The sequence below is a fragment of the Electrona antarctica genome (assembly GCF_951216825.1).
Source record: "Electrona antarctica genome assembly, chromosome: 14".
Lineage (NCBI taxonomy): Eukaryota > Metazoa > Chordata > Actinopteri > Myctophiformes > Myctophidae > Electrona > Electrona antarctica.
Genome location: NC_136795.1, coordinates 10,067,666 through 10,094,836, shown reverse-complemented (window position 1 = coordinate 10,094,836; position 27,171 = coordinate 10,067,666). Strand labels below are relative to the sequence as shown.

The 27,171-nt window shown below is 43.0% G+C and overlaps 1 protein-coding gene and 1 long non-coding RNA gene across 3 annotated transcripts; one reads left to right on the top strand and one right to left on the bottom strand.

Annotated features, from left to right (window-relative positions):
• The first annotated feature begins 143 nt into the window (after positions 1-143).
• Positions 144-22,077, top strand: LOC306935967 (histone acetyltransferase KAT7-like). 2 transcript variants are annotated; one of them, XR_013791450.1, is made up of 16 exons: positions 144-338; positions 1,631-1,781; positions 3,349-3,570; positions 5,725-6,006; positions 8,109-8,191; positions 8,800-8,886; positions 9,572-9,670; positions 10,959-11,069; positions 12,629-12,820; positions 14,122-14,211; positions 14,745-14,885; positions 14,979-15,072; positions 15,675-15,718; positions 16,359-16,505; positions 20,776-20,882; positions 21,946-22,077. XR_013791450.1 is itself a non-coding variant. In XM_079519351.1 (15 exons), exons 1-15 carry the CDS (start codon positions 324-326, stop codon positions 22,042-22,044), a joined length of 1,920 nt encoding a protein of 639 aa, XP_079375477.1. In that variant the 5' UTR covers positions 144-323; the 3' UTR covers positions 22,045-22,077. The 2 variants fall into 2 exon arrangements, 1 of the variants encoding a protein (XP_079375477.1); XM_079519351.1 differs by lacking the exon at positions 15,675-15,718.
• Positions 22,065-26,979, bottom strand: LOC306935968. The gene is made up of 3 exons (XR_013791451.1): positions 26,496-26,979; positions 26,127-26,188; positions 22,065-26,093 (listed from the first exon to the last, which is right to left on the bottom strand). It is a non-coding gene; the product is annotated as an uncharacterized lncRNA (long non-coding RNA).
• Between the last annotated feature and the right edge of the window lie 192 nt (positions 26,980-27,171).

The following is a 27,171-nucleotide window of genomic DNA, read 5'->3' as shown; positions in this document are numbered from 1 at the left end:
AACACACGCGAGCACGCGAGCGCGCACACACACGCTTTTCTAGACCCGGGCCGGAACGTTACAGTTTTCACCACAGACTGTGGTTTTCACCACGGACATATTTTGCAACCGGACCTTGAGATCGACTGCGCATGCGTTGTAAGCACAGGGAAGTGCGGAGGGAGAATTGTTGCGCTTTTTTTTTTTTGTAGCTGAGTTGACTAAAGGAGACAACTCTGTTTTCTTTTGGGCAGTTAATATTAATTAAACATAGACAGCGTGCGGTTGTCCCCACACCGTGGAATAGTGTTCTATCAAAAGGCGAACCACTGCACAAGTTAAACATGCCTAGGAGGAAGGTAAGCTAAATGTTTTGCAGGAGGACAGAATGCACATCAACAGCATAACGTCATGGCTAATGTTAGCAGGCGCTAAGCAGAGAACAGAGCTTGTGTGGAAACTTCCGAGCAGAAAAATAAAATACCAGTATTTGGTACGATTAATGGCTTGCTTTGAGTTGTGATTACCCTGAACATCTACCCACACACATAATTTAATTGTTTCATTAATGTTGGTTTAGAATTAGTTAGTTGGTGTTTTAGTAACGTTTCGTGGGAGTACAATGCGAAAGTGAGAAAAAAACGTGTTTTAAAAAAATGGTGAATATGGAGCTTGATGCTGTAGCTTCAGATTGTCAGTTGGAAACGGGAACAATCTGTTCTTTGGGGCGGGGAAGGGTCCGTACCATAACAACGCTGTGATTGGATCAGTCCGGGACACGCTCTTCGGCCATTGGCTGAACAGTCACTCGCCACGCCCTGTCTCCAATATGACTGGTCGTATGCTAATTAGGGGCCTCCGCTCTTGTTATTGTTGTGAAGTTGTCTTTATACCATTATATATGTATCATGTTGCTTTATGGAGCCTTTATAATAGTTGGTGGCCACTTGCTTATTCGTGCAATGCATTCCCATGCGTATACTTGTGAGAATATTAGGCTAAAGCTTAATGTAAAGTCTGCTCGGTGAGTGTCGCGTATCAAAAAGCGCTGATCTACAAGCTAAAGACGCGCCCCGTCGCGACGCGTTTTTAGCTTGTAGATCAGTTCTTTTTGGCGCACGACACCGTCATACCACGGAGTATATAGGCTCTGTTTGCATCTCTCCGTCCATTCATGCAGGGATCCTGTCATAATGTACTCAAACGTATCGTGGGCTATAGTATTTTGGGGGCGTTTTAAACATCTGGGATGGTGCCATTTTAAGCCTTTTTTAAGTACACTAATGCGTGTATACGATTGCAAGTCAAGACTTATTATACTGGGCTAGTAACGAGTATTTCAGTGGACTAAATAGAGAACAGCTACACGCTGGTTTATTGACAGCTGCTTGTTTATTCATTCAGCTTAACAGGGTTGTCACAAGCTGGTGGGAGAGGGGATGGTAGTTCCCCCCACACACCCCACCCCACCTCCCAATATGGGATCTTTGTTGATAACAATGGTAATATTAATAGATTTAAGACATGTTTTGGGGTAAAAAAAAAACAAAGGACAAATTACCTGAAAATGTATTAAACAAATCTTAATTGATCCAACACTTGAACTTGGTTCATTCTTTATCTGATTGATTCCATCTGGTTATGCTGCCAGAGGACCGCAGGAAGCAGCTCGGAAGGGACGGAAGACTCAGACTTCTCAGCTGACCAGGAGCCAGTTGAGGGTTCAGAGACTAACCAGGCACACAGGCGGAGAAACACGCGGCTCACCCGAGCTTCGCTGCGACTTAGTCAAAGCTCACAAGGTACCCCTTCACGGTTATTAGTCCATTTGTAGTACACTCTAACTTACAAATGGAATGGAATTAACACTGAGGATTTTTGCTGTGCATGTTTTAATTACATTTTGTACTTTTAGATTGTCCTATTACTCTGCTGTGCAATTTAGTTACCAGTATTTCTTTCTCCACTTATTCTGTAGTGAACTCAAGCTTGCTTTTGATCCTACCTTACTTACACATTATTTTGCTAGCTCATTTGCTAAAAATGAAATGACTGTTGTGCAATTAATAGCTTAATAACAACTTCAACACAGATGGCTTGACATCATTTATAGTCTTAAGTATACAATTTGATAGTGATTTACAAACATCCGGAGGAGAGTAATGCTCCTCCACAGCAGGGGTTTAAAACCTGACTTTAAAGCAGAAGCCATTGTATACAGGCAGGCATGCAGCATGAATGAACAGAGGCAACCTGACCATCCCCCACGTGACCCCTTTAGGCTCTGGCTGTCAGAGGAGATTTACAAATGTCGAGTGACAAGGTTTCCTTTTCCTTTTGTTATTGAACGAAGCTGGCTTGCTCCGGTGGTCTTTATAAAGTGGGATCATTATAAGCAGTAGTACACACACACACACACACACGCACACACACACACACACACACACACACACACACACACACACACACACACACACACACACACACACACACACACACACACACACACACACACACACACACACACACACACACACACACACACACACACACACACACACACTTTAGTGGTCGTTTTTCTCTACACTGTCTTCATAACTCTTGCCGTAGCTTGCAAAACGGGAGCATGTGCTGCTGTCTCTGCTTAGTTGGAATGGCCAAGTCAGCAATGTCTGGAAACTCTTAGTTTTGCATTTGTGCAATCCTACAAGCAACTTAGGAAGGAAAATATGATCACGACATCACTCCATGGTGATGAACTCTGTGAAAATCAACAGGCACTCCCTGCTAAAAGTAGCAGAGCATAGTGTTGACTGCCTACCAATGTGGCTCGTAGATTAGACATTAGACAAACTTAACCAGCCTCACTCGGCTGGTGGCTGCTGTCTCTCAAACCTGACTGATCGTGCAACAAACTTTTCACCCACAAACAAGAATTGAGAAAAATGACCAATATCAGAACTCTGTGATACATAGTACAGATAGATACAGTATGAAACAAAAATAAATTATACATATTCAGAATCAGAACAAATAATATAACAAGACAAGGAAAAACATAAGCAACATGACATTGATCTATTCATTGTGGTAGACGACGTGTTCACCCATTGTCCCTTATTTTGTGGCAGGCTGATACATATTTTGCTGCCAACCTGGAACATTCGGCTTTCTCACCTAATAAGTAGGGGATTGTCTGGATAGAGTCAAACTTTATCCTTGTTTTTGTTATTTCTGTGAATTTAGGGTAGTATTTTTCTCTAATGTGTTCATATTTGTCACATGCAGTCAAGAAGTGCGCTCTCTCTCTCTCTCTCTCATATATAATGTGTGCTAATTATAATCTGTGTGTTTTATCCATCTTCCTAGATGCCTGCAGCCCAGTGCAGGAGACCAGCTCACCGGTGACATTAGGTCCAGAGGAAGGAGTGAACTCGGCACCAGAAGCAACAGCAGCAGCCACTACTGCAGCATCTGTGTTCTCCTCAGGCCGCAGGGTCACACGCAGCCAGCAGGGGGCACCAAACACCACACCCAAGAAATACCCTCTCCGACAGAGCAGGTCATCTGGATCCGACACCGAGAATAATGGTGAGGGGTAGAGAAATGAAGGGGGTAGGAAAAGGAGGAAGACCATCTTACATGATATAAAGCAGTGGTTCCCAAACCTTTTCTAGCAAGGACCCTCAAATTGACACTAATGAGCCTGTGGACCCCATTTGAAAAAGATATTCCAGGGACCCCCATGAGAGAAGATTTCGTCGGCTCTAGCAGTGATTCGCAAGCCGTTTAATTTCAAGGACCCCCAGTTTGACATGCTTATTAGTCTAATGGCATTTCCATCTCTGGGACCCCCAATCTATATTATAGACCCCCCCCCAAAGAGCAGCAAGATTGGTAGAAAGGCTGTGTGGACGAAGGAGAGGAACGACGACATTGTACGACTTTTAAAATAAATCACATTTCGCCAAGATCGACATTTTACCATTTATTAGATTATTATTAATCCAGAATCGCCAGTCTTATATTTTCCAGTTCTTCGCGTCTGTCGCCTGGCAACGCTTTGCTTCCGCGCCAATTAATGTTTTCGCCCCGTCCACTCACACTAAAAGCACGATCTTTAGCTGCGTTTTTCTCGGAATTGAAGCGATCATACAGAACATCGATGTTTCAGGAGCTCAATAAAAAATTCCCAGGACTTTGTGGTTGCTATATTAGCATTTCTGACGAAAGAATAATTCATTACTAGCACTCGCCCCGGAAATGACCGATTATTACTTCCGGTTCACCGGATCAGCTTTTGGGCTCTTTAAAATAAGACCTCGCGGCTGAAAAGCTTGGCGTGACAGACCTAACCTTGAACTTAACCTTGGCAGAGAGAGAGAGTTAAATTACTTTCCTTTGTATTGTCCCGTTTTTTATTAGAAAACGTTTTCATTTTTATTTATTTTGTTTGTGGAAGGGAGGTGGAGAAAGAAGACCGGGATGAAAGCCCCAAGCTCAGTTGATTCTGAAATTAAAGATAGAAATGGGGTGAGACAGATAGGAGTGTCCATGACGATCCCCAGAGATCCTCTGCATCGGTTTGCTTAAGTCACTTCTGTTGACCATTACTTTCTCGCCCTGTGCTACAGTGCTGCTGTGCTGCTCAATGTTATTAGGTCTATCAGTTATCCCCTCGCGTCCAGATCAAGACTAATGGGTCTACAGTCCATCCTGGATGGACCCGTGTCCTGTTCTGCTTCCACGCCTGGAGAATCGTGTTCCTTATTTGCTGACACTCTAAACATAGTATCTGTATTAAATGTCAGGACATTTTGGGGACCAGAGGAGTGTTAGAGGTTTTTGTTGAACTGAATGTTAGCAATAATGCCCGAGACAGTGGGCTTTGCTGTGATAAATAATGGATACAGCAGTGATGCAATAAGTGGGAGACACGGTTGACTGGGTACAGTTAGTATCGCAGAATAACCCATTATCACTGTAAAGAATGTCCTCTGAACAGCTTTCTTCAAAGTACAAACAAATAAGAACTGGATGGAACAAATATAGCTCCCAGGCTACTCAAGTCTCCACATACAGTATAGAGCGCCGCAGTCCCGCCCCCTACCATGGCCCAGGAAATGGTTCTCCGTTCATTTTCCTCATAGACATTTCAGAAAGTATTTATTTAAAGACGTGTACGCCGCGGACAAAGCCAACTCGAGTCGTGACAAATCATGACAACAAACAAAACATTTTGGGCCGAACAAATAATTAGAATTAGATTAGATTCTTTGTAATTATTTGTTTGGTCCAAAATATTGTTTGTGTTGTCATGAGTTTTCACGACTCGAGTTGGCTTTGTCCGCGGCGTAACCGTCTTTAAATAAATACTTTTTGAAATGTCTATGGGAAAAATGCATTGAGATTAATTTCCTGGTCCATGGTAGGGGGCGGGACTGCGACGCTCTATATTATAGCCATTTTTACAGGAATGTTGGAACACATTTTTGACTGTTAAAACTACCTGGCTGTTACCATGATTTGAGATAATAGTGTTGCCAAGCTTGAAGTTTCTTCAAAATAAGAAATATGTGGTGGTCATTGCATGAATTCAAGGAAACATGTGCAGGCACGATGTTTCATTCTATGCCTGTTAGTTTTTGTCTAAGCTAAATCGGTGCCTACAAGGACTAGCATGGAAACACTACATTAGATTAACAGTATGAACATTCGTCCCTCCCTTCCTTATTGGCATATCAGATTTGAAACAAGGGGCGGAGCAGGACGAGACCCCGCCCCGCACGCCAACGGGCAACGCCCCGTCCTCCGAGTCCGACATCGAGGTGTCCAGCCCCGGCAACGATCTCGCCTCTCCCAGCAACGACGTGGTCGTTTCCCAGGAGGAGGACGAGCGCTTGGCCAAGGAGCTGTCCCTCAAAGAGGCCGCCGCCCACGACCTCTCCCACAGGCCCAAGCGCCGCCGCTTCCATGAAAGCTACAACTTCAACATGAAGTGTCCCACGCCGGGATGCAACTCCCTGGGTAAGGAATGCAAACGCACAAGTGTGTGCAATTTTTTTTTAACCAATGAAACATATTAACAAAAGCTTGTAACTAAATAACTGCATTGATGTTGTCAATCTCCTTGAAAGTAACAGCTTTGGACATGCAAGGCTTCTGCCCAATAGAGCGTCGCAGTCCCGCCCCCTACCATGGACCAGGAAATGAAACCCAATGCATTTTTCCCATAGACATTTCTTAAAGTATTTATTTAAAGACGGTTACGCCGCGGACAAAGCCAACTCGAGTCGTGACAACTCATGACAACACAAACAAATAATTACAAAGAAGAAAAACAACAAAAAAAGTGTTGTAACCTGCCGTTTTTTTTCTTCTTTCTAATTATTTGTTCGGCCCAACAAATTGTGTTTGTTGTCACGACTGGAGTTGGCTTTGTCCGCGGCGTAAACGTCTTTAAATAAATACTTTCTGAAATGTCTGAGGAAAATGAACGGAGAATCATTTCCTGGTCCAGGGTAGGAGGCGGGACTGCGACAATATACTGTATCTGCATGTTTTCAGTCATTATAGGCCTTGTTACAGATGAGACATCTGCCAGAGGCACTTCTATGGAAAGTCAGTGGGAAGTCAAAGTGAGAAGGCTTGGACTTCCCACTGAAGTCAGTCAGTGGCAGTCCTGCCCCCTGCGAGGGCACCAGGAAATAATTCCCCATTCATTTTCCCCATAGACGTTTCAAAAAGTATTTATTTAAAGACCTTTAAAGCCTCTGACAAAACCAACTCGGCAGGTGACAACTCATGACATTAAATACATTTTTGTGGGCCGAACAGATAATTAGAAAGACGAAAAAAAGGGCAGGATACAACACTTTATTTGTTGTTTTTCTTCTATTTATTTACATTATTTGTTCGGCCCAAAAAAGTGTTTATTGTCATGAGTGAAAAATGAGGGGGAAATGAATGGGGAATTATTTCCTGGTGCCCTCGTTGTTCTGAAAGAGGGTGGGACTGCAACGCTCTATTGCCACCCAGATGTGAAATGCCCCCCATGGAGAAAGGGGGGGGGGGGGAGCTTGTCTGGTGTGAAATGATGATTGAAATTACTCACTCTGAATGTAGTCTTTCGAGACAGACTGTTAACTCACTATCAATTTCAAAGGAAAAGAGGGCGTTGTTTTTCCTTTATTTGCCGATGGCTTCTTATGCCTCTTTTACACGGCGACCATCTCCAGATAAAACGGCAAAGTCCCGTTGCGTTGTCATTTTGTATTGACCCTTTACACGAGAACGCACACTTTATGAAAACGCTATAATATCGCTAGGTGGCGGTAACGGGCTGCCAAATAGACCAGTCACCCACGTTACGTACAAGAAGAAGAGCCAGCTCCCCCTTCACGCAACCCTATCAGGGTTTTGCTTCCAGAACACAACGTGGTTGTGGCCGTCGCTCGCTGCCTGCATCGAGGTGACAGACAGGCTGACAGACAGCCCATAGCATGCAGGCAGAGCGCGCCACGGGATGGTTATATATTTTATAATACATTAGGCTACATAAACGCTGCTGCCGCCTATCGCAAGGCATTTTATTTACATCATGGTTTTACATTCACCATCGCTGATGAGCAGCGCTTTGTAGGCGAGGAGGGAGGCTTGTTCAGGAACTGCATATGGCTCTGCATCAATGTAATAAATATGAGCTGTGGGCCAATGTGAGCCATGATGTCATGAGTTTTGTGGATTCACCGTTTTGCCTGTTTATATGGAGACAATAGGAAACGGCGTTCTCAAAGATTTCCATTCTGGGAGGTGGTTTCACTTTGTTGCGTTTTCACCTCCTGAAAACACCGTTCTCGTCTAAACGGACACCAGCAAACGATACTTTATTTTGCCGTTTTCTATGAACACCATTCTCATGTAAAGACCACCTCAGATTGCTCTGAATGAAACAGTGGTTAATGGTGAATTACTATGCAGCTGTTGTGGTTGGTGGGCTGTGTACCCTTGACATTAAAGCACATAGTCATCTTTCCACCACTCTTTAGTTAACTCTGCATCTCCATCTCTCCCCCCCTCTCTCTCTCTCTTCCCTCTAATTCTATTCCTCATTTCTTCCTCACTCTCAGGTCATCTAACAGGGAGACATGAGAGACATTTCTCCATATCCGGCTGTCCTCTCTACCACAACCTGTCTGTAGATGAATGCAAGGTAAACCTCCATTGTAAGAAACAGGAGCGATGCGATAAAAAAAAATCACAAATCACATCCGAACCTCGGATGGATGATGATCACCACGGACAGCGTTCGTAGTTTCAGATACAATAGCCAAAGAATATTCTACGTTTAATGGGACCATATGGAATGCGCACGCACACGTTTCCTTGTGCTGGGAGTGACGAAGGCATTGCCTAGCAACCAGGTCACTGTTGAATGTTTCATATCGATAAAGTACATTAATTGACAGAGAATTCCGTCAAAAGCAGGTTGGATTTGAAATGACTGAATCTTCTGTCAAAAGTAATAATTGTTAAAACAATCCGTTAACATGCTTAGAATTAGTCCGTTGAAAGCAACGGGCAGAGCTATCATAGCTGCATATTAGCTTGGTGGGTATCCGTTGGTTTGAATGGCCAATGCTACTGTTGCGAAGAATAGTTACTACATACAAAAATAAGCTCTTAACTGCAGATATGAGAGAGAGTTTTAAATAAAAAATGTGTAAATGTCAGAGTGGCAACAATGGCCAAGTAGGTGTTTGTTTATGCTGGGGGGTGATGTTGTGCGACGGGCATTGAAACGTGTCGCTGTTTGGACAGGGCAAGGCATCATCGCGAGAGAAACAGGTGGAAGAGAGGACGCTGTCACACCGTCAGGACGAGAACAGACACGCCACACGGAACCAGGTAATGCACACACACATGCAGTACATGCGCACAAAGAGCACACATTTATGAACACATATTCTCTACACCTGCCAGTGCCACTGCACGAGTACACAAATAGATGCATTACAGAGTAGAGACATACAGAGAAACCTAAATCTATAAATAAACATGGCTCCATGTTGACAGAAAAAATGCCTCCACATACCCGCACACACAAATAACCGATCATGCACCCCGCTTACACAGAATCTCAAACGCGACATATATACCGACACATACGCTGAGAGTATGGAAGATTAGGGGCACCCGTTCTGCGCAATAATTAAACCGACGAGGATTCCACTTGTTAGCTCTACCTGTGGATCAAAAGAGACAGAAGCAGTTAGAGGGATTGTAAGAACGATGTAATATCAGGAATGCCTCTCACTTCAAGGCAATGGCTCTCCCGACTCAAGGACAGTCTGGAAGAGGTCAGGCATATACTGGGTGCAGATCCTTTATCATTATTAAACAAGACTCAGAGTGCAGAGTTTATATTCATATCAGGAATGCCACCATGATATTTCAAGTGCATTTTCTCACAAGTGACCTCAAATGATCTGCAAGGTAGCCCATTCCTTATTCTTGTTTCGGACACACACACACTTAATGCACTTAATGCTTAAAAGATTTGTATTGCCCATGCTTACATGCGTTGTGTCAGGCCCCTACAGAGCGTCAGCTGCGCTACAAGGAGAAGGTGACGGAGCTGAGGAGGAAGAGAAACACTGGTCTGAACAAAGAGCAGAAGGAGTCATACATGGTGAGTGGAAGGAGAGAGGGAACACAATGCTGCTCAGAGATACCTTGGTGCAACAACTCCTAATCATGTGACCCAGAGGCTCCAGTGGCTGCACTGTCCTTGTTGGCTTGGAATGAAACCTTGCACCTGCACTGGATAACCACACACACACAAGTGGCTGTGTTCAAGGGAGGGAAGCCGAACGGGGAGGGCAATCTTTGTTGTTGTGCTAGTGACTAGTAGTGAGTACTATGGACTGATCACCTGTCAACGGGGGGTTGGATGGGAGGAGGAGGCTGGAGGTGCTACGTCCACCCAGGTGAGTCAGTAGGGTACAACAGCTGTGCCAAAACACAGAAATGTGTGGGGGAGGTTCATTGGCATAACGAGTAACGACTAAATTGGGGGGGGAAAAGCCGTACAAATAATTGCCTACTCTAAATAACAAATAATAGAAGAAACCCAGCAGCTAACGATTACTACTGTTGGTTTTCCATCCTGTCAGACCTCTGTTCACCTGGCCCCCGTGCATAGTGTTCACCTGGCCCCCGTGCATAGTCAAATCGTGAGTGTCAGGATTTTACAGTGTCATGCTAGCAATCACCAACCGGTGTCATGCCAGATGTGTTTTTGTAGGACAACCTGGAAGTTACTCCCACCGCGGATTCCCACTGCAGGTTCCAAAAGTATTGCATTGGTTTAGGATAAATCTAGAAAATAATTATTAATTACTGTAATAAAGGAGGCTTACTTTACTACAAAACAAGCATTATTATTAACATGTTTAGGTCAAAACACGTTCTTTAGTTTAAGAAGTTGATTTAGTTTCGTTTAATGAGTTTCAAATGTTAAATAAAAAAAGCAATAATTTATAAACTCACTCATAAACTAGGGATGTGCTGATGAGACATTTTGGCCGATATCCGATATAATTAATTGCTGTTATGGCCGATAACCGATGTCGATATGATCTCATTCTGTATTGAAAAATTATAATTTTGTCCATTCTGAAAAATACATGTAACAGGGTGTCTGCACTGCAGGCTTAGGCAAGTCAGATTTAACTTTAATACCTTATATTGTGAGCTTGTAGATCTGTTCAAGCTGTTACTTTGGGCTTGTTTATCTGTAAAGACAGACAGATTAATCGGACCGATTGATTAATCGAACAGATGACGATTAATCTAAAAACAACTAAAATCGGCCGATACCGATGTGTTTGCTGATTAATCTCCCGTCACTATCATAAACACATCACCTCCACCGTTTCCTTCTTTCACGTCCTGTGTATTGTGCACCTGTCCACCAGGAGCACCGTCAGAGCCACGGAACGAGCCGGGAGCCTCTTCTTGAGAACATCACCAGTGATTATGACCTGGAGCTGTTCAGGAAAGCCCAGGCACGTGCCTCGGACGACCTTGTAAGAGAGAAAACTCATCTCCATCCTCATCCTTCCCTCGAGCTCTTCTTTCACCCCTTCCTCGTTTCCTCTTTGTCTCCCTCCTGCCCGTTGCTCCCGTTCTTCTTCTTCTCTCTGCCCTACTTCCCTCTTCTCTTCTGCATTTGCATACATTTTAGGCATTTGTCTGCTCTGGTCGGGAGCGACATATGATGAGCAGGTACTACCAGGTAGGGGCTGGAGTGTCTTGCTCAAGGGCACATCGGCGGGACACTTCTTTCAGCCATTGGGGATTGAAACCATAAGCATCTTTTTTTCCTTCAGCAGTATAGTTCATTTCTCTCTCCAGTATTCACTCATATGTCGTTCCACATACCTAAAATATGTTTCATATTCGATAAAGCCATTTATTTATGTGCATGTCCCTCATATAAATGTCCATCCTTCATCTAGTGTCATGCCAGTTCTGTATATTTTAACTTGTCAAGTGTTGTTTTTTGGTTCTGATGGGGCTCTGTGAGTGGCTACAGTGATTTGTTGATATTTTACTAGGCTTGTCTTTGTGGATGGTTTTACCTGTGGAATAAGGTGTGTACGTTTCCACCGGTAATGTCATTTTCTCCACACCTTCCCTGCCACCATTTTACATATTAAAGCTGCTATAAGCAATAATATGTCAACAGTTTAATGACTTTTTATTCTTTTAGGGAATCAGACAGCCAGCAATGGGTAAAACGCTCCCAAAACAAATTTAGTCTCTGTGACACAGGGGCCACAATCTGCATTCAAAGATTTTCCTAGAAGCTTTGTCATTGGTCGATTTGCCTGTCTACTTTTTTTTCCCGACCAATGACAAAGCTTCTAGGAACATCTTTGAATGCAGATTGTGGCCCCTAGATGTGTCACAGAGACTAATCTTTTGGGGGAGCGTTTTACTCATTGCTGGCTGTCTGAATACCAAAAAACAAAGTCATTAAAATTGACATTATTGCTTATAGCAGCTTTAACATTTACTACATTACTATCACATTGTGACAAGAAGTAATCCAACTTTGTGTGTTGTGTTGTGTTGCTTGCTTGCTGAAAATAATCTTGAAAAAAGTTATTTCATGGTGATCCCATAGTGCAAGTAAACATTAGGATTACGTTTCTACTTCCTACCTCCGGTGAGGTTCTACTTCCGGTAAGGTTTTACCTCTGCTGAAGTTCTGCCTTCACTGTGGTTAATACCTTCGCTCTGGTTTGGGTTCCGGATGCCCTACAAGTGTACTCTTAGGGACCATTTTTGTTTTCTCATCATCGTGTTCTCTCCTTTTCCTCCCCTGCCTTTCTTACCCTCTTCATTAACCCCTCATCCTGTCATTCTTCTTTCCTCTCCCTTGGTCATTTTTCACCCCCTTTCCCCCTTCACGCCTCTCCTATTACACCTCAAATCCCTCCTCTCTCTCCCTCTCATCTGTCCCATATGTACCTGTACCAACTCCTCTTTGTCCTCCTCCCACCTCCCTATAATCCCTTCTCCTCGCTCCTGCTTTGCTATCCCCTTCATTGCGCACTACTCCTACCACCACTCTTTACAGGATAAGCTTCGTCTGACAGGCCAGGTGGCGGAGGGCAGCAACATGATCAAGACCATCGTGTTTGGACGCTATGAGCTGGACACGTGGTATCACTCCCCGTACCCAGAGGAGTACGCCCGCCTGGGGAGGCTCTACATGTGCGAGTTCTGTCTCAAGTACATGAAGAGCCAAACCATTCTGCGCAGACACATGGTGAGACAGCCTTTTAATATTTGCAATCACATTCTCAGTTTTCTTTTTTATACATACTTAGCTGTTAACCCATTTTGACCTGAGATCAGATTCTAAAAATGTCTTCTACATCCTGACAGTTTTCTGAAAAAGCTATGTTTCTATGTCAGTGGTTCTTCGATTTTTCTAAAATAGCAGATCTACAAGCTCGTAGCTTGTAGATCTGCTATTTTTCAATAGCTAAAGCATAACATAATGCTAACACCAAAAGGGGTTCCCGCCCAAAATGGGTTAATGTCATGTTCTATGATGCATATAGTGTGATTTCAAGTACACAGGCTGTTTTCACTACACCGGCAGTTTCCACTTGAGTAGCATATGAAAAAACTGGCCAATAGTTTCCAGAGTCGGAGAAAGAAGAAGGGATCACATGTGACTCTTTCTACAAGTGTTCCATACAGACAACATTTAGAGAGCCGTAGTGTTTTTGTACGCATGCCTTGATGCCTAATTTATGATCCGTCCGGCATCGCAGACTAAATAAGTGGACACTCGGAACCGTGACGCGTTGTTGTGACTGCGTGAGCTTATAGACGAATCCAGAAACGGGTCTCCTGGTCGCAGCTTACGTATTTCCTGTAGGCGGAGCTGACATAGCACTTTAAATGCTTAGTATGAGGTATAAAATACAGCAGCCTTGTGTTCATAAAACAGAAAGATTGGGTATTGGGTAAGACTGACGTGCCCAGGCGGTGGCGTAACCGTCTGGGCACCTGACTGGTAATCCAGTCGCAGTGTGCCGCGGGTTCGACTCCCGAGCCCGACACGGCCTTTACTGCATGTCTTCCCCCATCTCTCTCCCGTTTTCCTGTCAGCCTACTGTCTGTCCCTTCAAAAACCAATAAAAGGCGTAAGCCGCAAAAAAATATCTTTAAAAAAAAATGAAAAAAAAGACTGACGTTATGTATCTTTCAGGACCTTTCACTGCTTCGTCTCAACCATTACTCAATGGCTCTGGTCTCAGCCACCGCGGTGGATATTTTGACATTCTGTTTTTTTTTTTTTTTATGTTGCCACTACTGTTGGAGCAGCCATAAACGACATGGGTTCATCTCGATGTTCTGGGCATCTTTGTAATGTTAGTGTTAGTAAAAAGCAGGTAAAGGAGTAACGTTTGAGGCAGACTAACATCAGTCACTCTGCCGTTCACTGTAGTAGAAGAGGTGCGCCTGGTGAGGGTTTAAACCCCGCAGCTACGTCGAGTCCGCCTACCCGTTTCTGGATTCGTCTATAGACACACACTCTGTTAATCTCCCCTCAAGGCCAAGTGTGTGTGGAAACACCCTCCAGGAGATGAGATCTACCGAAAGAGCAACATCTCTGTCTTTGAAGTGGATGGCAAGAAGAACAAGGTGAGAGCACTGTAATGAATACAGTAATGTACTGCAGAAGCCTTCTGATTCAATTGGTCTGAATAAATGAGAAAATATTGATAGGTATTTGATATTAAAAAAATCACACCCGTGTGAACTGAGTGGTGCAACTACACATTTATTGTTATAGTTACTGATGACAGTAACTATAACAATACTATACGTCACATACTAACCATAGCAACCATGCTCGTTTTTTTGGTACGAACAAACACGGGACACGGGTACAAAGCCAGTTGTTGGAGTGGTTTGCACCACTCAAAAATAACATAGTATTAAACGGCAGAAGGATATCTTATTTTAGATTATGTAGGGCCATAATCCCAGTTCCTGCATGGTCATGACACTCTATTTCAGCCTAGTCCTTATCTGAGTTGACTGATCACATTATAAATATTATTTATTTCCAAATCAGTTTGAACTCAAATGGATGGCAATGTCCACATAACTGATACTCTTATACAGTGCTATAGGTGTGGACGACTCTATGATACCCTATCGTTTGTCCATAGATCTATTGTCAGAACCTGTGCCTGTTGGCCAAACTCTTCTTGGACCACAAGACCCTGTATTATGACGTGGAACCTTTCCTATTCTATGTCATGACTGAGGCTGACAACACTGGATGCCACCTGGTCGGCTACTTCTCCAAGGTAGAAACACACACGTTATTGTGTAGACTAATAGATATAAATGAGGGGTAAGAGTGGCTGTTAAAAATAACTTAATGTGTGTGTGTTCTGTAGGAGAAGAACTCATTCCTCAACTACAATGTTTCCTGTATCCTCACCATGCCACAGTACATGAGACAGGGCTACGGGAAGATGCTCATAGATTTCAGTAAGTAGAAGAAGCACTGTATTTTAACCCATTTAGACCTGAGATCAGATTCTAAAAATGTCTTCTACATCCTGACAGTTTTCTGAAAAAGCTATGTTTCTATGTCAGTCGTTCTTCGATTTAAAAAAAATAGCAGACCTACAAGCTATGTAGAATAGCAGATCTACAAGCTATGAGCTTGTAGATCTGCTATTTTTCAATAGCTAAAGCATAACATAATGCTAACACCAAAAGGGGTTCCCGCCCAAAATGGGTTAACCCATTTAGACCTGAGGCGGATTCTACAGATGCATTCTAAATCAGCAGTTCTCTCACACTTTCGAGATTTTTCACAAATGTTCAAAAATAGATGTACGTACAAGCTAGCAGCGTGGCACAAAGAGCTTGTGTATCTGCTTTTTCTGAATGAATAGCCTATGCTAAAATGTAAAATGAGACAGATGAGTTCCCGATTTTAATGGATTAAAGTGTTCGTACGAGTCTCTCTGGATTATTTGGCATCCTGGGAGCGTGTTTGCCAATTTTGCTGTTTAAATGTTTACATTTTAGATAATCACCATCTTAAAAAATGATCCGGGGCTATATCCGATCTCTCCTCCTAGGTGAAGAAAAGGGGCGAGAACAAAATGAAAATGAAACATTAAAGGTATATTCAGTGATTTGACTTAATCTAAATATCACTTTTTTCTTTTTTGAGTGGTGTAAACCACTCCTACAACTGGCTTTTTTGTGCAGAAAAAATGAGCATGGTTGCTATGTTCACCCTGTTGTAATGACGTAATGAAATCACACCCGGGTGAACAGGGTGAACATGCTAATTTTTTCTGCACAAACAAAGCCAGGTAATGAAATCACACCCAGGTGTGATTTCATTACGTCAGACAGACCTTACACCACTCAGTTCACACGGGTGTGATTTTTTCTGGATAATCCTCCCTACTATAGAGTGTGCTGACCATATAAGGAGTTCCTCCCTGTCCCCAGTGAGCCCCTGGGGTCAAAAAACCCTAGTTTCAGTTTTGGTGGCGGGTGGCAAAGCCTTCATCTAATCAGGATGAGAGGGGCCTTCCTCCAATCATGATCGAGTGGGGGCGGGCCTTGATGCACATGCTGTTGGCCTGTTGCACTTCCCCCCACTGTAGAGCGTGCATGTGCACATTTTGTTACCGGGGCGGACTGGGTGGTTTTCCAAATCACTCAAATCACTGAATGCTCCTTTAACGACTGTTTACGGACCCAATGGAATCCAAAACCCTGTTGCCTCATCATGTGTTCCGTCCTGCCAGGTTATCTGCTGTCCAAGGTGGAGGAGAAGGTTGGCTCTCCTGAAAGACCCCTGTCTGACCTGGGCCTCATCAGCTACCGTAGTTACTGGAAGGAAGTGCTTCTACGTTACCTCAACAACTTCCAGGGCAAAGAGATCTCCATCAAAGGTCCGTCAATACATGAAAGAGACTTTGTCTGTCCGGCTGGGTGTCATTCTCTCTGTCAGTTGTGGTTGCTAGATGGGGAATGGGCAGTGGTGGAAAAACATCCAGATAGTGTATTTACTCATTTTAAACTTAATCAGCACGCAAAAATATGTATCTAAAAACGGTATAGGTTAGAAATAAACCACTTAGTAGCTGCATGCTCTGTATCTGACTTGTATAGCCTGAAGGGATGCGATGCTCTGATTGGTTCAGAAGCATGCAGCCTTCCGTTTTAGACTGAACCCATTGCACCCCGTCTTTAATGCAAAAGTTTCGTCTCAAATAACCCAAAAACCGAACTGACCAACATCTCGCCTCTCTCTGTTCAACCACAGAGTGTATCGTACACTTTCCTCCAGAAGCCTTGAAGTCCACTAACGAGTTTCTCTAACCATGACATGACAGCCGAGTCCAAGTATAGGAATGTGACAGCCATGTTCGAAACATTGTCTCCACGGTTAGTATTGGCGATAGATTGTCTTGCCAGGGTGAACACTTGTGATGCCATGCCGTCAAATATAATTGGCCGCAGCTTGGCCCACAGTGATTCACTGAAGTCAAACACAGGGCGAGGATCCGTCGTGGCGGGATAGAGGAGGAGTATGGTGAGACACAGGAGGGGAAAGACGAGATGGAGAGGCCTCCAAAATGTATAGTATATAGTATATGTACAGTATATAGGGTGGTTAATGTATGTGTTGTAATAATAATCAAAATCTACAAAGTAACTACATTGTTCAAATAAATGTAGTGGAGTAAAAGTACAATATTTAGGTCTGAAAGTAAAAGTGTAGAAGTAAAAGTATTGGAAATACCCAAGTAAAGTACAAATACCTCTCAACGTTGTACTTAAGTAAATGTACATGTTACTTTCCACCACTGGGAATGGGATGAGCCAGGATGAGGAGATGCACGTTCACTGACCAAATGCTTGGAGGAATGTTGTATTTATGTTTGGTTTTCGGATGTGTGCATTTGGAATTGTATGTATTTGTGTGTGGGGGTGGGGGTGGGGGTGGGTGTGGGGGTGGGGGTGGGGTGGGGGGGTGGGGCTGGGGCTGGGGGTGTCTGCCTGAGGCCAGTGAAAGGAAGTAGCTCTCTAGCCACAGTACTTTTCTTTCATCCTTGTAATTCCTTTCTTCTTCCCGTCTCTGTCGCCATCTCTATGCCAACTCAAAAGAAAATGGCACGTGATCAGATGTCTCTTGAACTTGCTCCTCAACACATACTCTGTGTCTCTTTCACTCCTCTCTCATCTCATCTACTTTGTAGCCTATGTATCTCCCTGCAAGCCACGACTCTGCCAGGCAGGCACTCTGTCTTGTTTTGAAATGTGTTGGGGTCTTAAAGTTTTAATAAAAAGAATCGGACGTTAGAAAGGGTGCAATAACCCTGATATTAAACGAGAGACAGAAAACATGCTGAGAGAGAGAATCAGAAGCCTTTATTTGCCATACATGTTAGAGAGAGAATGCCATGTGGTATTGGTTGTAAGTTGGATTGCAACTTTTGCAACCAATGACATGGCAGGATCACATTTGGGCTGCAACTCTATTGTATATAAAACAAATATATATTGTATATACTGTATCAACAAATCAAGGTGGAAAAATTCTAATATATATGTTTTTCTTTTGATCATAAATTGGCTAACACCATTAGTCTAGCTCTTTCGACATATTTTATACTTCATCATACAATGGTGTCTTGCTATTTTCCCTATTTTTGTTGAAAGATACATTTAATATTTTATAATCGATTAACCATTGCACCCCTGGATGACATCGTGCTAGTGTATTCCATACGCCTGTCAGTCCATTCAAACATCTCCCTATCAGATTTCTAAAATATAACAAAAGACAGGAAATGGAAAAATACACTAATTAGTGGTGATTTTGATTTGATGATTCTTTTTATTATAGAATCTAATTATCTCTCAACCATGCTGCGATTTGCAAAAGACACAGCCTTCTAAACGAGTTGCAACTCTACTAACCCATTTTGACCTGAGATCAGACCTGAGACAGTTTTCTGAAAAAGCTACCGTCAGTCGTTCTTCGATTTTTCAAAAATAGCAGACCTACAAGCTCATAGCGCGCCACTCGGTGGCGCGCTATGAGCTTGTAGATCTGCTATTTTTCAATAGCTAAAGCATAACATAATGCTAACACCAAAAGGGGTTCCCGCCCAAAATGGGCTAATCTGATTCCGTGCCATCATCATCATCAGACTCAGACTAGAAGGACACCACACACTACTCAGCAGCTGTAGCCAGAAGTTGTAGAATACTGTTCCAACTTAATCTACGCCAGGGGTTCCCAAACTGTGGTGCGTGCACCCCTTGTGGTGAGCGCACTCCCTTTAGGGGTTGCTTGACATGAAAAGGGTAATGGCGGTTTTATGGTGTTATTTTGCACAAACGGCAAAATCTGGTAAAACACTGTTGTAAGGAGATGTATAGTGATGCTGCGGGAGTATACAGCAGATGCATGTCCTTCAGTGCAGTGACATTCTACCTTTACATTTGCCATAATCATATTAAAACAATGTATCATTTTCGGCAAATACAACGAGGGGTGTGCGTCAGCTAGGTCAGGAGGTAACAGGGGGTGTGTCAGCTAGGTCAGGAGGTAACAGGGGGTGTGTCAGCTAGGTCAGGAGGTAACAGGGGGTGCATCAGCTAGGTCAGGAGGTAACAGGGGGTGCATCAGCTAGGTCAGGAGGTAACAGGGGGTGCATCAGCTAGGTCAGGAGGTAACAGGGGGTGCATCAGCTAGGTCAGGAGGTAACAGGGGGTGCATCAGCTAGGTCAGGAGGTAACAGGGGGTGCGTCAGCTAGGTCAGGAGGTAACAGGGGGTGTGTCAGCTAGGTCAGGAGGTAACAGGGGGTGCATCAGCTAGGTCAGGAGGTAACAGGGGGTGCATCAGCTAGGTCAGGAGGTAACAGGGGGTGCGTCAGCTAGGTCAGGAGGTAACAGGGGGTGCATCAGCTAGGTCAGGAGGTAACAGGGGGTGCATCAGCTAGGTCAGGAGGTAACAGGGGGTGCGTCAGCTAGGTCAGGAGGTAACAGGGGGTGCATCAGCTAGGTCAGGAGGTAACAGGGGGTGCATCAGCTAGGTCAGGAGGTAACAGGGGGTGCGTCAGCTAGGTCAGGAGGTAACAGGGGGTGCGTCAGCTAGGTCAGGAGGTAACAGGGGGTGCATCAGCTAGGTCAGGAGGTAACAGGGGGTGCATCAGCTAGGTCAGGAGGTAACAGGGGGTGCACGGCCAAAAAGGTTTGGGGACCACTGATCTACGCCATTGTGCCACGTTCTACCTGTAGAGCAGGGGTGGGCAACTGGCGGCCCGGGGGCCACATGTGGCCCCCACCTTCACTTAATGCGGCCCTCAGGTTAATGTCAGAATACTGATAATATTGGTTTCAGCTGTTACAATTCCACAACACATTGCAAACATGACCCACTTTAATTACTTCAGTCTAAATTAGTAGCTCATTGCTCAACACAAGTATAATTAAAGGCATTTGAAATTACATAAAAATTTAAATTTTCAGGATTCCAATTCGAACATAGCAAAAATAGCCGATCTACAGCAATATTATGGCCCTAGGGAGTGAGTGTGGAAATGATGATTTTGTATTTAGTTGTGATCCTAACGCCATAAACCATAGATATAAAAGTAGAGTTAGGTTACGAAGAGCCCTACTTCTGTCTTTACTGCCATTTACTTTGAGGCTGTTTTGTATTGCTATGGATAGTATAACATAACCAATGCATTGCTGTTGAGCAGAAACCCTTGTATTGTATTTCCATATTTATTTATCGCTCCATAAGTTAATGCCCTATTTTCGACTTTGTTGTATGACGGTGTCGCGCAAAAGTAACAATAATAGCCTGCTATTTTAGCTATTTTTGACTCATTTTGAAAGTCATTATCTTCCAATGAACTAATAAACTATTAACAAGAACTTACTAAATAATAACTAATAACTTTATTTCCGGTTTTGGACAACGTTTCCGCCCAACAGCCTCAAGTCCTCTCCATAATCGAGTTGACGCGCAAGCACATTATTGCCGTCAATGGAAATGTCCATTCCATACTGTTCAATCCTATGCCGTCAATATTGCCTCCTCAGTGAACACAACCCTCTGACAACATTCATTCAAATGGTTCCAGTTCCATCAGCCTGGTTTCCTGGTCCTCATGTTCTTGTGGCTGGTGTTTCCTCAGAGATCAGCCAGGAGACGGCAGTGAACCCAGTGGACATCGTCAGCACACTGCAGTCCCTACAGATGCTCAAATACTGGAAGGGGAAGCACCTGGTCTTAAAGAGACAGGTAGGAAAGGCGGAATAACACCATACCTTTAACTGTCTAGAGCAGGGGTGGGCAACTGGTGGCCCGGGGGCCACATGCGGCCCCCGCCTTCACTTAATGCGGCCCTCAGGTTAATGTCAGAATACTGATATATTATTGATTTCAGCTGTTTACAATTCCAAACATGCAAACATGAGCCACTTTAATTACTTCAGTCTGTTATTGTCTTTTTGTGTCCAATATATTTGGATTTAGTTTGCAAAGTTAACATAACTATAACTAAATGCATTTGAAATGGCAAAATGGCAAGAAATAATTCAGGATTTCAATTCAAATAATAGCAAAAATAGCCGATCTACAAGCTCAAAACACGTCGCAGCGCGACGCGTTTTGAGCTTGTAGATCGGCTATTTTTGCTACGACAGTATGCACTGTGGCCCTCTGGAGTGAGGGTGGAAATATAGTGGTCCTCTCCATCGTCAAAGTTGCCCAGCCCTGGTCTAGAGCCCGACTGATCTGATCGGAAATGTTCAAATTTGAGTAGAGTTTCTATATCACATTTAACAGGTCTAACGCTGCTGTGATTAAACATTCGTGTTCTAGATCTCCCTGCCGTGTTTTGACTAACCTTTGAAACGCCACTGCACCGACTTGATAGTTGCTCGTCATGAAAATCCACTTTAAAACGGTGTAATCGCTTGTCGTAGTGTTCAAAAATATGCCAAAGTGCCGACCACAACAACAGAGTGGAGAAGGAACGTGTGTGATGCGCAGCACCGCGGCCATTGCAATGCATTGGACTCAATTTCCCATAACTGATAAGCAAGTGAATATGAAATACAGATAGTGAACTTTGTTTTATTTAAACCAATTTGTGTCCAATTCAAAGAAGCTCACAACGTGTGTCTCATTGTGAGCTTATTGATCGGCAATTTAATTTAATACCTTTTCTTTTTAATAAAACCCAAAATAGGGACTCCTAAAAAATAGGGACTCCAGGTCGAAAGTCATAACAAATCAGCACACATACTCGTATAACGGGAATAAGTCGGCCTGAAATGCAACTAAATCTTTACTTCTCCAGGACCTCATCGACGACTGGAAAGCCAAGGAGACCAAGCGTGGCAAGAGCAAGACCATCGACCCTGCAGCATTGAAATGGACGCCGCCTAAAGGAACGTAGGGTCGTAGCCCCAACACACACAAAACAACACACACTCGTGCGCACACCGTCTGATCCTAACTCACTCCACCCACAACTCGCACGTCTTCTTGGCAACTACTGCTGTCAAACACTTTCCAACAAAGGTGGCCTGGGTTCAGCGCTACAACCAACGACTACTGCTTTAGCTCAACCAACATTATATGTACAATAACTTTGTTCTTCTGGTGATTTATTAGACAGATAATTGAGAAGTGTTTTAATATGCATACGTACAGTATGACTGGAATATCGGACTGATCCATATTGTATTTAATATGTAACATTGCTGCTGGGCAGAAACCTTGTGGCTCCATATTTAAACTAGTTATGTTTTCTTTTTAAAGTCATGCCCTACTATCAGGGCAACACGCAAAAGTAGCAAAAATGGCTACAAGCTCACATGTTGTGAGCTTTTGTTATTTTGAAGGAAAAAGGACAAGTCTGATATTGGGTTTTATGCATTTTCTTAACCAATGAAAAGTATTAACAAGAGCTTGTGACTCAATCACAATTATATTGGATTAATTGGAACAACACAGCTTATTCTTTTAATTCCCTGAAAAGTAACCGTTTGAGACATGCAAGGTTTCCACCCGACAGCAACGTGGTATGTAAAATGGGGAGTATACTAGATGTTCAATGTGGGATGTCTTCCCAGTACATAATGGGCTAGTTAATGTTGCTAGAGTATAGGGTTGGAGATCAAGGGAGCATCATTACACGGAGAGATCAAAGAGAAGTCATGTTACGCAACACACATGACACTGTTCTATGACACACGTCTGATGTGGAAGATGCATTTGGGAAATAATCCAGTATTTGATGAATCCTGTTTCAATGGGGCTTATCCATAGAGTATATAAAAGGATAGAGACTGAACTGGCGCGAAGCTCCGCCCCCCCCAGCTATTCATGTCAGTGGAAGTTGCTCAGTGGCGTTTTGAAGCACCCGGAAGACTGCCGGAAGTACCGTCTCAGAACGTCTACTTCCGCATTTGACCACCAAATTTTGGTGGTCAAATGCGGAAGTGCAACCGAGCGCTCAATGTTAAAGCCCAGCTGCACGGGGTTTCCCGGTCATGAATACACGGGTCCGCCTGTAGTCCCTCCTCCTACCACTAGGGCCCAGAGCTTCAACGTTGAATAGCCTCACTGGCCCCTTGGGCTTATCCAGTCGCTAATATGGTGTCATACTAGGGATGCACCATATTGACATTTTGACCGATATCTGGTTATTTGCATGGCCAATACAGATAACGATTTTGCATCGCAACGTTTCCAATCGGTTTACTTTGCACTTACTATACACAAACTGTGAATTAAACCTACCGATGCAAATATTAGTTCAAACGTTCTTCTCCATAAAATACTGAGTGTATCTGCAACCTTCATCATCACAAAAGGCTTTTTCAAACATAAATATTATCAAATCAAATATCGGGTAAACCGATATTATTTGGGAGGTACTACAGATATTGCCGATGCCAATATACGGCTGATATATCGGTGCACCCCTATTTTAAACCATCACTTTTAAATGAACATAACAAAAACAACAGATTTCCTACATCAGGTCCCATTCAATCCTGCGATTCCACTTCCGTGTACATTTAAAACACAACTCTTTGACCTCTCCATCTCGGTTACCATTCAAATGATGTGTGTAGAACCACCAATGTGGTCCGAGACTCTCGTTTGTTATCATAATGAGCCATGCTAATTTGACATAGCAGCACACCCTATTATTCTGAGACACTTTATTAAGCCAGAGCAGCACCAGACTGCAGTCTGTAATCCAATCTCCGACAGCTGACGTCGAGAAACCGGCTCACTTCATTGTGTTGTCAAAACGCAGGTCGACTGGCAGCGTTGACTCACAGACGTGTGTTTTGACTCACTGAGCAGCTGGCTTGTGATTAAATGGCCCATTAAGGGTACATTTTTAAACTCTCCCAAATGTATATTCATGTATTATTTCCCGAGAATAATACATGCTTATTGTGTATGGTCAGACGTCATGGTCAGGACACAATATGGGTACAATATCTAGACTTGTATCACTATAATTTTTGATATACTGCCCAGCCCTGTCCAGTTGTTTCAAAGAATCCCGTCCTGAGGGTCAACCAGTTAGTGCTCGTAACACGCAGGCACACAAACCCAGTCGTGGCTCTTAGTCCAGCACTGAGGGAAGCATCCCACAAAGTGATGTTCTAATATATTTTAAAATAGTTGAGTATTGATGGTTTGTCTGAACCCAGAGCAAATAACAGTTCAGCTTTTCTCTTGTGTGACACACATACGGTATATTATATTAACAGTGTTAACCCAGTTCTGTCAGTCATTCATTCATTCAGTTTAGCCTGTCAGAAAAGAGGAAGCTACAGCTGCCACTGGTCCTATTGGGTGAGTGTTTTTGTCATTAGGAAATTACCCCCAGCTGGTTTTGATTTACAGTATCTCTTTTGTTATTTGCACTGTCTGTCCTGTTCTGAGTTCTGCAACATAGTGTGACAATATTTTTGTTTTGTTATTTTAGACGTGTACAATCAATAGCTTATTTGCAAAGCTTTTAAAGGAAAGCATACTCTTTTTCCTTTCTTCTCTTGACTGACCTTTTTCTTGATTGAAAGAGGTGACCAACAATCACAAGATTAATGTCTTAGGGAAGAGTCATAATCGCCATTCATTTGGGTTTTTCATGGTGGTTTTGTTTCTATTCATATTTTATCCTGTTTTTCTACCTCTGTTTAACCACTGTTTTTATTTTGTATTTTAAGCTACAATGCCCATGTTTAAATCATTTTGTGTCAAAAGTGTAAAAAAGACATACTATAGTTACATTCAAATACAGCAAAATGTTAACTTCTCTTTTAAGTAAGTTATTTATATTCTTATATGGTACTGAACTGGTTAGAACATAAGAGATTGTAAGAGACTCCTCTTTCTAAAACAAATGCCAGAAATCCAAGACAGTCCAACAGCAGACAACATCAATGTCCCACAAATCTACGTGGTTTTCAGTATGACCTGTAGTGCTACTGAATGAAGAGGTCTGACAATGATATTATCACTCATTTAATTTGTTCACAGCTTTGTTAGATTTTTGCCCTTCATTCCTAACTTCATAGTCGGAAAACGACATTGCCTTCAAATATCATAATGTTGAGAATGTATGCCGAATGCTTCTTTTCTGTACATTTACATACTTACATGTGTTTTCATTGCTATGTGGTTTAGTTTATGTGTGAGTTTATTAACATTGTTCTCGTTCTAATTAAGTGGTCATTTCATCCATCTGTAAATGTGAATGTGTTTGAAGTTGGGGCAAAAAACCTGTGGAAATTAGAATACTGTCACGTCACTGAAATGTTGATTTAAAATCAAACGAATAGTTCACAGGTGATACATTTTAATTAAATGTATTGGTTTTATTTTGTTTTAAAGAGTATAAATGTCCTTACTACAGTTAGTGTAAGCACTTGCAGTATGTTTACTTGGAGTTTACGGAATGCTGCTGCCATTTAATAAGTGCTTTTTGCAAGGAGCGCGTCAAAGCATCGGCTTACTGCAGATATTGTTCTAATACAGTATGTATCTGTCAATCAAAATATATTTCTCTTCTGGGAAGAGAAAACAGAGTTTCATTCCAAAGCAAATCAAAACCTGACTTAACATTTAAAATGTTGAAAAATATGTAGAACCCAATCTGTAAAGTTATGTCACATTCTATTCTTCTTATCTACTAAAAAGAAAAGCTAATAGAGCGTCACAGTCCCGCCCCCTTTCATGACAACGAGAGACCCAGAAGCCAACTCTGATCGTGACAAATCATGACAATAAACACAATGTTTTGGGCAAAACAAAAAGTGTTGCACCCTGCCTTTTTTTTCCTTCTAATTATTTGATCTGCCCAAAACATTGTGTTGATTTGTCACGAGCCGAGTTGGCTTTGTCCGCGGTGTAAACGTCTTTAAATAAATACTTTTTGAAAAGCCTATGGGGGATTATTTCCTGGGCCTCGTCGTTCTGAAAGGGGGCAGGACTGAAAGGGGGCAGGACTGAAAGGGGGCAGGACTGCGACGCTCTATAGGATTTTGTGCCGCTCTTGCATAACCTGTAAACTCCACAACTCAGTGGCGTGCACAGATAGACACTAGGGGGTGCTAGAGCACCCCCTGCCCTTTTGGCAATGTGCCCTTTTGGAAAAAAAAGAAAATAGCAGACCTACAAGTTCATAGCGCGCCACTCGGTGGCGCGCTATGAGCTTGTAGATCTGCTATTTTTCAATAGCTAAAGCATAACATAATGCTAACACCAAAAGGGGTTCCCGCCCAAAATGGATTAAGGCAACCGGCCGGTTCCACGCGCTGCACAAGGTGCCCTTTTTTAACTTGAGCACCTGCCCCTCTAAATGTCTGTGCACGCCACTGCCACAACTGTTAAGAAAATAACATATGTATGTGGACCGCTTTCACGGATCCATTTCAGTTGTCTCTTGTTTGTCTTCTTTTTGACTTCTACTTTGATACAACACATTGTTTGTGTTTTACAATCCTTCCCTGCTCCAGTGGCAGCTATAGATTCGCGGCTCTGATTCCAGGTCAGCCTTGAGCAGGTGTTCAGGAATGCCCTTCCCATGTTCGCTGCACACTCCAGAATAGGATTTGACAGTTTTGACACCATTCTAGAATAACAAGGCATTTCGTTGTGTTCCATGAGCTACGAGTGAACTGTTGTAGAGTACTTGTAGTACTGCTATGCTTCTTATCGTACCTATACTGCGCACAGTGAGCACCAGCTGACCAAGAGTAGTGCAATATTGACTATTGAATCATGTAGCTCAGTTGTGCACCTGCTTTTGTATTCGCCTCCCCACATATACTTCTTCCTCTTCCTTCAATAAATGCAAACAATGAAGCAAACCTGTTTTTTTGTGTGTGTGTGTTTGTTTACCCTAGCAACAGCAGGTGGCTCACATTCATTCATCAAGAGAGCATTGTGTGCAGGTATACATTGTTTCTACTAGGGCTGACCTCGATTAGTCGAATAATCGATCGGAAAGAGTCTTAGTCGACTACCAATTCTCTTAGTCGATAGTCAATGT

What these genes read in the sequence shown, in the direction of transcription:
- LOC306935967 (XM_079519351.1), top strand. An exon ending in TGTCTGTAGATGAATGCAAG is followed by an intron (nt 8,192 to 8,799) that starts GTAAACCTCCAT and finishes CTGTTTGGACAG; the next exon opens with GGCAAGGCATCATCGCGAGA. An exon ending in GAAGATGCTCATAGATTTCA is followed by an intron (nt 15,073 to 16,358) that starts GTAAGTAGAAGA and finishes CCGTCCTGCCAG; the next exon opens with GTTATCTGCTGTCCAAGGTG.